Raw genomic sequence first — 16075 nt, forward strand, 5'->3', positions numbered from 1 at the left:
AGACAAATGGCTGTGATATAAGCATTGGAAGTATTAACACTCAATTCGAAAGTGATTTTTTCCCTCAAGAAACCGTTTTGATGGGTGACAAAATTATTGTATTGGAAGGTAACTTTATTAAATCTGGTTTTTTTCAATTGTTATTTGTTCTCTGGTTTTGTTTTTGTTTACATGATGAAAAAAATTAGGGTTATTAACAGTTTTTTTTTTTATTTCAGTGATTGAACTATCATTATCCTGTTAGAACCAGTTATGCTACCTTTAGCTGTCCAATATTTTTAAGAAAAGGGAGGGGGCTTTTCTTAAAAAATATTGGACAGCTAAAGGTAGCATAATGGTTTCTTACAGATAAATGATAGTCCAATCACTGAAATAAAGAACGGGTAAAACAATAGAATGACGTCACAACAATGTTTTAAATAAAGGTGCACTCGAAAATACTTTAATCTAAACATCTATTGATTACTACCGAGAAGAATAGAAAAGTTTCTAATCGTTTATCTTATTATGTAAAACACCGAGAGTCCTTACTGATTAACCAATAAATATTAACTACACTGGTTTTTTTACCCTGGATACGCACACCACATCTTCCTATATCTATGTAAGCAAATAAAAACTATGAAAATAAATTGGAAACAGAAACAAGCTATCCTACACATAATTTTCAATATAAAAAAACCCGATTCTACCACAATATCTTTCTTTAACACTCTTAGTAACTTCATTTTTTTTGCTCATTGTTTAGTTTTACTTGTGCTTAATGTGTTAAAACTATTTTTAAAGATCTTTGAACAAATTCTTGCTGACACTGGAATCAAAATTTGGTTGACTTCAATGTGTGTTTGTGAGATGACAACAAAAAAACAATCACATACTTTGACGTGTTATACTCTTTTGAATTTGTACGGGGAAAAATGCAGACATTTCATATGTAGCACAAATAATAAAATATTTAACCTCTGAATGGTGGCAATTTTTGTTCAATTGGAATGTTATACCAACAATATAACATAAAACATACTTTCTTTTTCAATTCATTAAAACAAAACAAGGCAAGGGTTAAGTTTATGAATAGTTAACGCTGTACAGAAATGCTCGACCATCTTTGTCGTTAATAACAAGCAAATATTTGAATTTGCTGTTGAAGGAAACTGCCCAAGGAGAACCACATAAGTCGATTTTCGACAGGAGTATTTTGTGCTTTGTGCCATCAGAGGATATCACAATAACGTTGTTTGATTCGACCCCGGCGATGATAGCATTTCCATGTATATCTACTGTGATGCCTCTTGGTTTCTTTAGAACCTCTTCGTCTGTAAATGTCCACAGTACGTCCCCGTTTCTTTTATGACACACAATCGTATTAGTATCTATCTTTACAGAATAAAGCGTGTTGTTTAATTCGGTAATACTTCTTGACACCACCGTACTGCTAATATCAGTTGTCTTGTTATCCTCTAACCGGACCTCTTTCATTTGTCCGTTCTCGAGGCATACTATAAAGGTCCCTTCAGTGTAAGTTAAGCAAAGAGCAGGTGCAGACGTACTGATAGTCTTGATTGTTTTCCCAGATTTCAGGCTGATTAGTTCAATATTTTTCTGTGTATATGATATTACGGCAACAGTGTCATTGTCAACACATGTTATATCAATGATTGTTTGCATGCTGCTGATAATTTTATTCTCTGTTTTTCCATCAGCTGCAATCAATATCAAATACGAAGGGTCATAATTTGACACTACCAAGTTTCCATTTGGCAAAATACAACAGCCTGACACATTGAAGGCATTAGTTTTCACTTTTGTTTTTAATATCAGTGTCATATGCTTTAAAGAACTTTTAGATTTTGCATTCACTTTTATCATTTGAGCCTGACCAAACACTCGTCTTTTTAATGCTAATTTACTAGGCATGGTATGCACGAAAAAATTTCCAAACTTAGTTCTTTCGTTGATTATATCATGTAATAAAGTGTTCAAGTGGAAAGAAACTATGGTTTGAGACAAATAGTTACCGTCAATCCAAGACTGCAAGTCGTTACTTGTTTTATTTAATTTGGTTTCTAAATTCGTCATCCCTAAAAATGTTTGCTTATCTGTTGCATTTTTCTTGATGCTTTCTACATCTTCTATCCATTCCTCGATATCCCTTTGCTTTTTAGTCAAGGCCAGAATGAAGCTCTGAATATGTTTAGTTGAATTTTCCACAGCTTTGGTCAGTTCAGCAACAAAATGATCTTGTAATTTATCAAGATGGTTATTTAACTGCTGTCGAGTCACAGAAATCTCGGATTCGATTCTTTCTACTGAAGCTGATATTGAATACATATTCATTCGTCTGTCTTCCAGAATAAGCGCAACGTTACCCTTCATTTCCTGAAGTGAGGACATGATTTCTGTAAAAGCTACAGATGTTTTAACATTTTCAACGACGTCTTCAAGGGGGGATATTTCTTTGCATTTTCTGTGCTTTTCTGAAATGACACATTTTCTACAAGCACATTCGTTATGCTCTTTACAAAACAATAAATATTTCTCCTCGTGCTCATGGCAGTGCAGTTTTATGTTTTCAATAAAAGCTGGCAACGTTTCATATTTACCAATAGGAAAAACAGAGTGGTTTCGTGAGGCCTTAGATAAGCTATGATGTTCTCTGCATTCGTGGCACAATCCTTCGTTACAATCAGAGCACCAAACAACAGAAAGCTTCGGAATATGTCGCAAATTACAAATACAACAATTTTCAAACGAGGTAGCCATCGTCTGAAAACAAATACAAAAAAATAAATAAACAATCACATATGTTTTTTTTTAGACTTATATTTTATGAAAAATATCGATTTATATGATGGGTTGTGCACTTTCCTATACTTCTGCCTCTTTTTTTCTTTATCAAGATGAGTGCAAATTTCGACACCGCCGTGGAATTTGCACAATTATATCTAACTTAACGTCTGTGTCTAAGTTGTAAGCTGCATTTATACGGAACCATTCATTAAATTATCTGAATATACTGCTAGATAAGTATTTTGTTTACCAATCAAATATTCAACATTTACACCTTTCAAATGGGTTTTTATAGTTGAGGAATACAAATGTATCTAATATAACTCATTTAAAATTTTAAACAGATATACTAGTATTAAGATAATGTAGTTATTTTTTCTATGGAGAGAAACAAATAAACGCATCATAGATACCAGGATTAAAATTTTATATGAATATAGATTTTAACTGCCTGCAAGACCTTTTTGTGAATTTTCTTGTTCAAACATTTTGCTTCATATTAATACATGAGAAACATTTGTTTTCAATTGGTTACTGATGTCAAATAGTCGAGTCAATCAAGTAGAAAAGGCTGAGAGAGAATAAAATTTCTACTTGAGTGTTTTTGAGTCCAGAATGTCATGGTAATTAATGAACTCGAAGTCTTCATGGAAACGTGTTATTTTGGGCTCATTTCATAGTTTTGTAATAAAAAAGGCAAAGTAGGAAGTTTTTATACTAATGTTATGAATATAGCAAAATCCTTTATTACAATATAATTCTATATGAAAGAATGCAAGCATGATTGTATAGGGAAATGTAATAAATCTATTGACCTGAATTTAGTATTTTGAGGCAATAACTATTCGTAAAACTAGTGATGGGATTTTCATAAAATCTAAATAAACAGGAAACCCGAAATTTTGGATATTGTAACTGTACTTAAAATATATTATAAAATTAAAAATGAGAAAGAAAATGGGGAATGTGTCAAAGCGACAACAACCCGACCATAGAGCAGACAACAGCCGAAGGCTACCAATGGGTCTTCAAATTAGAGACAAAATCCCGCACCCGGAGGCGTCCTTCAGCTGGCCCCTTAAAAATATGTATACTAGTTCAGTGATAATGGACGTCATACTTAACTCCGATTTATACACAAGAAACTAAAATTAAAATCATACAAGACTAACAAAGGCCAAAGGCTCCTAACTTGGGACAGGCGCAAAACTGTAGCGGGGTTAAACATGTTTATGATATCTCCCCCCTCCCCCTGTATCTCTAGCCAATGTAGAAAATTAAACGCTACATGAAAATGTAACTAATGATATTACATGACAATAAATTATTATTTTGGTTCGAAAACTTAAGATATTGATTATTAATATCAAACGCAACACGAATTATGCGTGTCATTGAAATCATGAAATTATGGAATCTCGGGAAATAGAATATTCAAAAATTTGTGAAATGAAATGTTACTTAAATTTTTTATGTTAATATTTTCCAAAGTCTTTACTATATAAGTTGATATATTTCAATATAGCACTTTCTAATGTTTACAGAGATGTTTGGTTACGATACGGGTAAACTTGTCAATTCTGAACACAAACTTATTCTTAAGATTTACCAAAACAACATGAATTTCCAAAAAATGTCAAAGTTAGGGATATCATATTTTTGTTACGATTTGATATCCCCTTGAACAGTAATTTTTACTTCCAGGATTTTTTTAAATCATTTTCTTGGTGCTTGATTTTTTATCGGCTGAATGAATAATCATTGTGAAAAGTACGAATAAGATAAAAAAAAAATGAAAATATTTAAACATACCTAAAATATGATTTGTTACAACACCATTTGCTGTAGTAAAATACGACTCATGTGTAGTAGGAAGTAAATGATATTTTATTTTCTAATCACGTGAACATGGTGAAATAGTAATGTGTCATAAAGTGCAGAACTAAATAATCAATAACTTAATAAAACTATAAACATAAAGCCAACATAGTTATGGAATACTGATTGAAGTATCATTGAATGTTTTTTTTTTTTTAGAATATAATTAATAAAATTATCAAAAATTAATATTCTTGGCACGGAAGTTCGATATAAGCAATTAAATCAGGTATAAGAGGCGGTGTTTTGACGTTGTTGAACACTATTGCATCGTACGTTTTGTATAATCCAAACTGATATGCTGTCTCATGTCTGTAAATAAAACTGTATTGACGTCTTGACTTTGAAATTCATATAAGGAGTTACAACTTTAGTCAGGATAAGTTTTATATAGGATAGGAAATGTCTCTCAATTGATACAATAGTCCTGGACTTTGATAGAGGATTGATGCTCACAAGGAAGCTACGAAACCAAGAGTTCCAAATGGTGAAGTTGAAACCATCCCTTCGTCAATTCTTTTCTTTTCACGAATGTATACGTAATCTACCGAATATGAAGATTTACTAGACTTGTAATAACATAAGCAACACGACGGATGACATATGCATGTGGAGCAGCAGCATTTGCCTACCATTCAAGAGCACCTAAGACAACCCCCAGTCTTTGGTGGGGTTCAACTTGTTCATTTTTTAGTTTTCTATGTTGTGTTTTCTGTACTATTATTGTTTTATGCTCTCATTGTGGAGATATGTGGTGAATACACTACTGCGTTCTATCTTATTGTACTATATCGACATTTAAAGCAAATCGTTGGAATCTTTATGAATGTTTTGTCATATGGAACAAATGTATCATGAACATTAGGAAAATCGTAAGGAAATAAATTTGAATATTAATGATATTCATTACAAACAACAGAAAACTATCAACATGTCAAACGGTGTGTAAACGGTACGTAAAATTCAAGCCGTCTTTTACCATTTGATTAAAATGGTTAGTAACCATGAACCTAAACGCATAGTTTGGAAAATGAAAAAGATTAGATATGTTTAACCATCACTATTTATTGGCGAAAAAAAAACCCCAAAAAATCACAAATTGTTTTTCAAAATTAAAAAGACACAATGTCGCCAATGAGTGCTAGCAACACTAACATCATCAATTCTTACAGATTAAAAGAGACGTTATTATATTCCCTTATGATTACATTGGTTTTTAGAAAAGATAACCAACACGTATAAATGACACATTTATATAAGTCTTTGCCATCAATATACATGAATAAATGTTATTCAGTTCTATGGTATGCAGTGTGTCTTGAAAAAGGTTTAAAACAAATTTAATGCAATGCTACTTTTCGTTTTAATATCTATTTGTGTTCTGTTATTTTCAATGATAAATGAAGTATTTTATAACTTTTAACGTAGCATTCTTTGAAATAACACAGGAGCAGCAAAAATAGTTCATGCGTAATTAATGTTGTACAAAAATGCTTGGCCGTCTGTTTCATTTGCAACCAGCAAAGATTTTAATTTGCTACTATAGCAAAGTGCCCATGGAGAACCACACAAGTCTTTCTCAGAAAGGAGTATTTTGTGTCCTCTACCATGAGATGATATAGCCACAACGTTTTTTTTTATTTGTTCCCAGCAACAAACACATTTCCATATTCATCAACTGTGATACCTCTGGGTACATTCAGAACTGATTTGTCTGAATATGTTGTTATGATATTGTAATTATTGTATTTATTTATGTTGGCCTAATTTGTGTTGTATGGTCTGATAGTTGTTTACAAAACAATCTTATAACTGTGCAGTTTAGGAATCACTGGAACAATCACAGAATGATTGGAACATTCTAGAATGATCCTTATAAAAGATGCATAATTTAAACTTCTACGGTATTCCAGAAACTTCCGTTGTAACTTTCTAGGATTTTCCACAATGTTCCATTATAGAGTGTTCTAGAATTTTCCATGCCAACACTATATATACAGACACTAAAGTTAAACTCTCATAATTAAACTTGGACATAGACCAACTCGTATAGACATTAGTATTCACAGCATTTGGATTGACACTTTTATTCTACAAACAACATCATACTGGATTGTGACCTTAGTATAGTGAACGTAATATTCAGATTTGATTCCGAAAGATTTCCGGATACAGATAAAGATAAAAGATTGGACTCATATTTGACAGCTAAGTTGACAGTAATATTTGTGTAATACCTTTTATAAACTTTTGTATAATAAATATTGTTAAATTTGAATACTGATTTGTGTCTTTTGTTGGCTACAATTTAAAGGCGATTTTTGGCCGTAACAGAAATTGGGGGCTCGTCCGGGATCTTAAAAATATTTTATTTAAAATTTGATTAGTATTTTTATTAAAACTAGCCAACAAAATTCTACAAAATGGCATTTGATGCTGGTAAATATTTGAAAACGCCAGACCTGGAGAGTTTTGATAATTTAAAGAAAGAGGAATTAGTGCTGCTTGCTAAACAACTGAAATTAGTTTTTAAAGTATCTATGAGAAAACAAATTATAAAAAATTTGGTTATAGACAAATTAGTTGACGCAAAAATTTTAGGTGAAGAGGCTCTTGATCTTAAGGTCGAAACTGTTGACGCTATTAAATTAAAACAGCTTGCATTAGAACATGAACTTAAATTAAAAGAACTGGAAATGAAGGAAAGGTTAGAGATGGAGAAAACCAAGGAAAAACAAGATGAACTTAAAATTAAACAGGCAGAGCTGGAAATGAAGGAAAGATTGGAAATAGATAAAAAAGAAAAAGAAGATGAATTTAAATTTAAATTAAAAGAACTTGAAATGAGAGAAAGGCTTGAGATGGAAAAACTGAAAATTGAAATGGTCAAAGAAGAAAGCAACACTAAAGTATAGACCAAATCATATTATTTTGATGCAGCAAAAAATATACGTTTGGTTCCAAAATTTAGTGAAAAAACAGTCGATAAATATTTTCCACAGTTTCAGAAAATTGCTAATAATTTAAAATGGCCAATGCCGTATTAGACTACGATGCTGCAAATTGTTTTTGAGGGTAAGGCCGCTGAAATATATTCTGCACTTCCATCAGAAAAAAGTTCCGATTATGACACGGTAAAACAGGAAGTTTTGAAAGCTTATGAGCTAGTACCAGAAGCATATAGACAGAAATTTAGATCTTATAAAAAGTTTGATTCACAAACCTTTGTGGAATTTGCTCGGGAAAAAGAAGATCTATTTGATAAATGGCTTACGTCAAAGAAAACAGATAACAATTTTAATAATCTAAGACAATTGATTGTATTAGAAGAGTTCAAACAATGTGTTCAATTAGAATTAAAAACACATTTAGATGACAAAACTGTCGAGTCAATACATGATGCAGCTGTTATATCAGATAATTATACTCTTTCACATAAAAGAAGTTTCAAGGGTCAAAATGTTAAAACTTCCAGTGGAAATTACAAAAATCAAAGCACTGAGCGTACTGATAGTAAGCCTGTTGCACAGAATAAGAGTCAGTCCAGTTATAATATGTCTAGTAAAAAATTTGATACTTTTGAGAAGAAGTCACTGATTTGTGCTTATTGTAAGAAGAATGGTCACCTGATATGGCTGATTGTTTTAAACTCCAGAAGAAGAAGTAACGAGATAATAAGCCAAAGACCAGTGCTTGTACGACACCTTATATTACCGGTGCGTTGGAATGTCCTGCGAGTCAGGCTTTTAAGTCCAGTTTTTGTGATTATATGGAGGAATATGAACCCTTTATGTCTGATGGGTTTGTTGCTATAGTTGATGATACCACTCTTCAGCCTATTAGGATTTTACGGGACACTGGAGCTTCTCAGTCTTTATTGTTAGAAGGTGTGTTGCCTTTGTCCGAGAAGACTTCTGTTGGTGCCTCCGTTTTGTTACACGGTGTAGAGTTGGGTTGTATAGATGTTCCTCTCCATCGTATTTATCTGAAGTCAGATTTAATAACTGGACCAGTTGTTTTAGGTGTTCGTCCTTATCTCCCTGTTGAGGGTGTTACCTTATTGCCAGGAAATGATATAGCTAGGAACAAAGTGGTTGCTGAACCAATTGTTACCAGTGAACCGGTGGTGGATGTTAAATCACCTGAAGATGATGCTGAATTATATCCAACTTGTGGTGTTACTAGGGCGATGGCTAGAAAACAACAAGATAAGAATTTGCAAACAGACAAGTTTGATTACATGGACCTTTCTGACACTTTCATAGCTGACATTGAAGGTCCTGGTAGCTCAGAAAAGGCCATAGTAAGACCACCTAGTGATAACAAGAATGTTATTATGCCATGGCCAGACGTAAACAGTCATTTATTAAACAGAAAGAACCTTTTCGAAGAACAAAATAAAGACATTGAAGTTCTTCAGCTCCGCAAGAGGGCTCAACCACAGGAGGAAGCAGAAAAAGTGGCTGAATGCTATTTCCATCAGGACGGCATTTAAATGAGGAAGTGGAGGCCTCCTGATGCTACCCCAGAGGAGGAATGGAGAGTGGTATACCAAGTGGTGGTGCCTAAAATTTATCGGCAATAAATTATTGATCTTGCCAATGACACCCCCTTGGCTGGGCACTTAGGTATAAGGAAGACTTGCCTAAAAATATTGCAACATTTCTACTGGCCCAGACTTAGAAACGATGTTGCAGAATACTGCAAATCATGTCATATATGCCAGGTTGTTGGTAAACCTAACCAGAAAATACCACCAGCACCACTTCTGCCTATTCCAGCTTTTGACGAACCTTTCAGCACAGTTCTAATTGACTGTGTTGGACCTTTACCAAAGACCAAGACTTGAAATGCATATTTATTGACAATCATGTGTACATCTACCCGCTTTCCTGAGGCTATTCCGCTCAGAAATATCAAGACACTTACTATCGTCAAAGCTTTAATCAAATTTTTCACTTTAGTAGGACTTCCCTAGTCTATACAGTCCGACCAGGGATCAAACTTCATGTCAGGTATATTTCAGCAAGTCGTGTACCAGTTAGGGATTGCTCAATACAGATCAAGTTCTTATCATCCATAATCTATAGGTGCCTTAGAACGTTTTCATCAAACATTGAAGAACATGATTAGAATTTTTGTCTTCAATTTGATAGAGACTGGGATGATGGAGTTCACTTTCTACTTTTTGCGGTCCGAGAGGCTGTTCAAGAATCCCTTGGATTTAGTCCCTTTGAGTTGGTATTTGTTCATACTGTAAGGGGACCGTTAAAATTGATTAAGGAAAAGTGGCTTACTGAACATACTGACTTGAATCTTTTAGACTATGTATCTAGATTTAAAGAAAAATTGTTTACTGCTTGTCAAATTGCTCAGAAAAAACTTAAAAAATGTACAGAACAAGATGAAAATATGGTATGATAAAGATGCCAGGGACAGAGTTTTTGAGCCTGGTGATAAGGTACTTGTATTTTTGCCAGTCCCTGGACATTCTTTACAGGCTAAATATTGTGGTTCTTTTACAATAGAAAGTAAAATTAATGATTTGAATTATATTGTAAAAACTCCAGGTCGGCGCAAACAAAATAGAGTGTGTCATATCAATATGTTAAAACCATATTTTGAGCGTACTCATGAATGTGAGAGTAAACCAGTTGCCACTTTAGGCATGGTTAAATGTGAAAACAATCATGACAAACCAGATGTAATTGAACCACCTTTAAGTTGTAAAACTATGGAAGAGACAGTAAGATTGAAAAATTCAGAAATTTTGTCAAATTTAGATTCAAAACTTGCACATCTGTCTTTTATGCGTAGAGAAGAAATAAAAGCTTTGGTATTTACTTTTAAAAATCTTTTTCCAGATGTGCCAAACAAAACAACTGCTGTTTGTCATGATGTTGATGTAGGAGATGCTTCTCCAATTAAGCAACATCCTTACAGGCTCAATCCACTCAAACTTGAAGTTATGAGAAAAGAAATTAAATATATGCTTGACAATTATATTATTGAGCCGAGTAACAGTGAATGGAGCTCTCCTTGTCTCCTTGTGCCAAAACCAGATAAAACTTTTCGTTTCGTGACTGATTTCAGAAAAGTAAATTCAGTCTCAAAATCTGATTCCTATCCGATTCCAAGGATAGACGATTGTATTGACAATATTGGTCAAGCCAAATTTGTGAGTAAATTTGATTTATTGAAAGGTTATTGGCAAGTTCCATTGACACAGAGAGCTCGTGAAATATCAGCTTTTGTTACACCAGATGGCTTATTTCAATACACTGTAATTGGCATGAAAAGTGCACCAGCTACATTTCAAACAATGATCAATAATGTTATAAAAGATTTAGACTGTTGTAATGCTTATATTGATGATCTTATTGTATGTAGTGATAGCTGGGAACAGTATTTAACACATTTGTATGATACTTTTGATAGATTGTCAAAATCAAATTTGACTGTTAATCTTGCTAAAAGTGAATTTTGTCATGCCACTGTTGATTATTTAGGGCATACAGTTGGTCAAGGTCAACTAAAACCTATTATGGCTAAAGTGGAAGCTATTTCAAAATTTCCTCCTCCTACAAATAGAAAACAACTTATGAGATATTTAGGCATGATTGGATTTTACAGGAAATTCTGTTCAAATTTTGCTACTGTTGTTCAACTATTGACTCATCTTTTACGAAAAGACTCTAAATTTATATGGAGTGAAAATTGTCAAAACGCTTTTGAAAATAGCAAATCACTTTTAATTAATAGTCCAGTTCTGATTACTTCAGACTTTGAAAAACAATTTAAACTTGCCGTTGATGCAAGCGATGTAGGAATAGGAGCTGTTTTATATTAAGAGACAGATGATAATGTTGAGAAACCTATATCATATTTTTCTAAGAAATTAGATAAACATCAGAAAAATTATTCAACTATTGAAAAAGAGTGTTTTGCAATGTTGCCAGCACTTCAACATTTTGATGTATATTTGAATCCAACTGTGCATCCTATTCTTGTTTATACTGATCATAATCCTCTCACCTTCATGCATAAAATGAGAAACAAGAATCAGAGGTTGACTAGGTGGAGTTTATTGTTACAGGAATATGATGTAATTGTAAAACATATTAAGAGTAAAGATAATGTAATAGCAGATGCTTTGTCTAGAGCTTATTAAATCAATTTGTATATATTATGATATTTTTGTTCATACTATTCATGACAAGTTTTTGTTACACTAAAATTTCTTTTAAGGGGGGAGGTGTTATGATATTGTAATTATTGTATTTATTTATGTTGGCCTAATTTGTGTTGTATGGTCTGATAGTTGTTTACCAAATAATCTTATAACTGTGCAGTTTAGGAATCACTGGAACGATCAGAGAATGATTGGAACTTTCTAGAATGATCCTTATAAAAGATGCGTAATTTAAACTTCTACGGTATTCTAGAAACTTCCGTTGTAACTTTCTAGGATTTTCCACAATGTTCCATTGTAGAGTGTTCTAGAATTTTCCATGCCAACACTATATATACAGACACTAAAGTTAAACTCTCATAATTAAACTTGGACATAGACATTAGTATTCACATCATTTGGATTGACACTTTTATTCTACTAACAACATCATACTGGATTGTGACCTTAGTATCGTGAAAATAATATTTAGATTTGATTCCGAAAGATTTCCGGATACAGATATAGATAAAAGATTGGACTCATATTTGACAGTTAAGTTGACAGTAATATTTGTGTAATACCTTTTGTAAACTTTTGTATAATAAATATTGTTAAATTTTACTACTGATTTGTGTCTTTTGTTGGCTACAATTTAAAGGCGATTTCTGGCCGTAACAATGTCCATAGAACGTCACCGTTTTTATTATGACAGACGTTGGTATTCGTGTCCCTCTTTCTAGAATTAAGTTTATTGCCTAATGCAGCCAAATACAATGAACTCATAGAACTGCCAATACCATATGTTTTTGTATCGTCTAATCTGATTTCCTGTATCTGTCCTTTTTGGGGACTTACTATAAAATGATTATTACTATACGTTAAGCCGCAACAAGGGGAATAAGTGCGAACAATTGTGAATGTTTTACCTGATTCCATATTTATTACTTCGATATTCTCCATAGTCATTGATACAACGGCCACAGTTGTATCGTCGACGCATGCAACATCATAAATATATGGTAAATCGCAGTTAATTTTTCGATTTATTTTCCCATCAGGTGCAAATAATGTCAAATGCGAAGGACAGTTGTTTGAAACTACAAGTTTTCCAGAAGGTAAAATACAACAGCCTGACAATCCTGGTGTCTAATTGCGCAATTCCCAACAATGTTTGCATATCTGTTGCATAATTCTTTAAGCTTTCTAAATCTTCTATGCACTCGTCGATTTCTGTTTGGTTATTCCTCAGAGATGCAATGAAGCTCTGTATTTGTTGGGTAGATTTTACCACAGCTTTGCTTAGTTCAGCATTAAAATTTTCTTGTATTAAGTCGAGATGGTGATTTATCTGCTGCCGAATCGCTAATATCTCGGATTCAATTAACTTTTTCGAGGCTGAAATTGAAAATAGATTCTTTTGTCTGTGTTCTAGAATTATATCAAAGTTTGCCTTCAGTTCGTGAAGTGATGTTTCAATTTCTGCAGATGTTTTGGAATTTTTAATCACATCTTCAATGGGGACCATTTCTTTATATTTCCGTGCTTCTCTGTAATAACACATTTTCTACACACACATTCATTATGCTCTTTGCAAAACAATAAGTATTTCTCGTTGTGATCATCACAGTGCAGTTTTATGTTTCCAATAAAAGATGGAAACGTTTGATATTCATCATTAGGAAAAACGTTGTGGTTTCGTAAGGCCTTAGATAAGCTATGGTGTTCTGAACATTCTTGGCACAATCCTTCTTCACAATCAGAGCACCAAATAGCAGCCGGCTTTGAAATGTATCGCAAACTACAAATACCACAATGATCGAAAGAAGTGGCCATGACCTGTAAACACAAACAGTTTGTTACTATAAATAATTCTATGTGGTTTAATTTTAGAATAAATTAAACAATGGAAAGTCATAAAGTATAGACAAGGTTTGTTGTATTGTTTTTTTTCTTTGTTTTATTTTTGGTATAAAATCTTGATTAAAAAAGCATCAAACTATCAGAATATGATCATTATTTTACAAGAGTGGGCACACTGAAAGTTGTGGTTGTTTTACTGACTTTGGTTTAGGACTGTCTACTACAGGTTAAACAATTTAAAATAATCAATATATTATGAATCACGTCAGCCAGGTAAACTCCCAAAAAAATACTGTATACATCAAAGGTGACAAGAGTGACAAGAGCCATTATTTGACATCTGATATTGTTACATTAGTACATTTATTCAAGACTTTCAAAAAGTATTTTTATTTTATTGATACAATAACTAAACACTTCAATACGGAAAGGTCACATGTGATGTCACTATTACGTCATGAAGATATTGAAATCGACATTTTTTTTTACCAACAATTTCTATATAACAAATTGCTTTTGGACAACATATATATGAACAACGGCGTTACATATTGTGCTATTATACACACATTTAAATCTTTATAATACTGTAAACCAACTTATTTTCGCGGATACTTTGTTTCGCTTTTAACGATTTTTTGTCCACTTCGCGGCTACTTAATTTCGCGATTTTCTTATCTACTTGATGTAATTTGATAAGTAAAAATCCAAGTTAAACATATTCGCGACGATTTATATTCGCGTTATTTTCCTACTCGCGAATGTCGCGAAAATAAATCGCTCGCGAAAATAAGTTGGTTTAGGCTATATATATTTTGTTACAAACTATCTTTTTTATGTAAAGTGCTGGCTCATATCTTACAATTAATTGCTTTCCATTCGTTATTTTGGTTGATAATATCAGTTTTTATGGATTTCCCCTTAAGCTTTGTAGATTTCAACAAAATCGAGAGAAAAAAATACTGACAGAGCCTAGTGTTGTAAAAACATCTTGGAATTATGTTAGTTGATAGATTTGAAATATTTTTTAAATTTTCGAATACAAATGTCACAAAAATGGCATAAGCATGTTTTCTCCTTTTGCTGAGAATATGATTTACTCAAGTTCCGTTCATCAATGACCTATAAAAATGAAAAGATCAGGTGAACTCTTTCAGACAGACATTAAAACTCTTTAACTGTTTTAGCTTTATGATTAAAACGAACAAAAAGTATATAGCCTTAGTCACGAAAGTTATCAGACTTCTGCATAAGGGAGATATATTCCTTAAACTAGTTCTGTTTTGAAATTATAATGTTGATATAAGAAACATGTAAATGTCTATGATTCATTATTGAGGAACTCTTGTGTTGAAATAACTCTTCTCAGCGACTATCAATGAACCTTGAAGTTATGGTCTGGTCTACATTATTAGCTTGATATTAACGCCCAATTATAATCTAATAATTATTGATACCTAACACATTTTATTGAACGATGTCAAATAGTTATCAAAGGTACCAGGATTATAATTTAATACGCCAGACGCGCGTTTCGTCTAAATAAGACTCATCAGTGACGCTCAGATCAAAATAGTTTAAAAGCCAAACAAGTACAAAGTTGAAGAGGATTGAGGACCAAATATTCCCAAAAAGTTGTGGCAAATACGGCTGAGGTAATCTGTAAGTGTTCCTGGGATAAGAATATCCTTAGTTTTTCGAAAAAAAATCTAAGTTTTATAACAGGAAATTTATAAAAATAACCATATAGTTGATATTCATGTCAACATCGAAGTGAGAAAGAGAGATGGTTTTGTATAGATCATTTTAGGTTAAACATCTATATGAGCTTGAATTTAAGATTTGATAACGCTTTTTAATATCCATCTGCATATGTATTTTTTATGAGAGCATTAGCATGTATACATACCTTAAAACCAATTTAACATCACAATGTTATCAAATTCAACAAATGTGTACATAGAGGTAAATGATACGTCATTTTCTCTAATAACGTGAACATGGTGAAATCCCAACAGATTAGATAATCCAAAATACAATCAACAACTTAATAAAATATCAACCTGAGGCCCTTAGTGGCATATACAAAGTATGCATTGCTCAATATGCAATTACAGATAAGAGATTACGTGGTAATTTTAAAAATGAAATCAATTAATAACTGAATAAATCTTTAATGAAAATATCAAACAAAAAAAATTTAGATATTTGAGTTACAAGGGAAACTGTATACAAAAACAAAATGACAATGATACTAGGCTAAAAATTTTAAAAGTCAATCGCGCGTCTCGTCAATAAAAGAATCATCAGTGACACGGTTAAATATAGTACGAAGGTGGAAATCATTGAGGACCCGAAATTCCGAGAGAGTTT

The 16075-nt window shown here is 32.6% G+C and overlaps 1 protein-coding gene across 1 annotated transcript; it reads right to left on the reverse strand.

The window, feature by feature from the left end:
• Nucleotides 1–932: 932 nt before the first annotated feature.
• Nucleotides 933–4656, reverse strand: LOC134684144 (uncharacterized). Its single transcript, XM_063543427.1, has 2 exons — nucleotides 4603–4656; nucleotides 933–2766 (listed from the first exon to the last, which is right to left on the reverse strand). Exon 2 carries the CDS (start codon nucleotides 2761–2763, stop codon nucleotides 1069–1071), a length of 1695 nt encoding a protein of 564 aa, XP_063399497.1. The 5' UTR covers nucleotides 2764–2766; nucleotides 4603–4656; the 3' UTR covers nucleotides 933–1068.
• Nucleotides 4657–16075: the final 11419 nt, after the last annotated feature.

Source organism: Mytilus trossulus, chromosome 9 (genome assembly GCF_036588685.1).
Source record: "Mytilus trossulus isolate FHL-02 chromosome 9, PNRI_Mtr1.1.1.hap1, whole genome shotgun sequence".
NCBI lineage: Eukaryota > Metazoa > Mollusca > Bivalvia > Mytilida > Mytilidae > Mytilus > Mytilus trossulus.

Excerpts from the sequence above, each read along its gene's own strand:
- LOC134684144 (XM_063543427.1), bottom strand. The coding sequence starts at position 2,763 with ATGGCTACCTCGTTTGAAAATTGTTGTATTTGTAATTTGCGACATATT.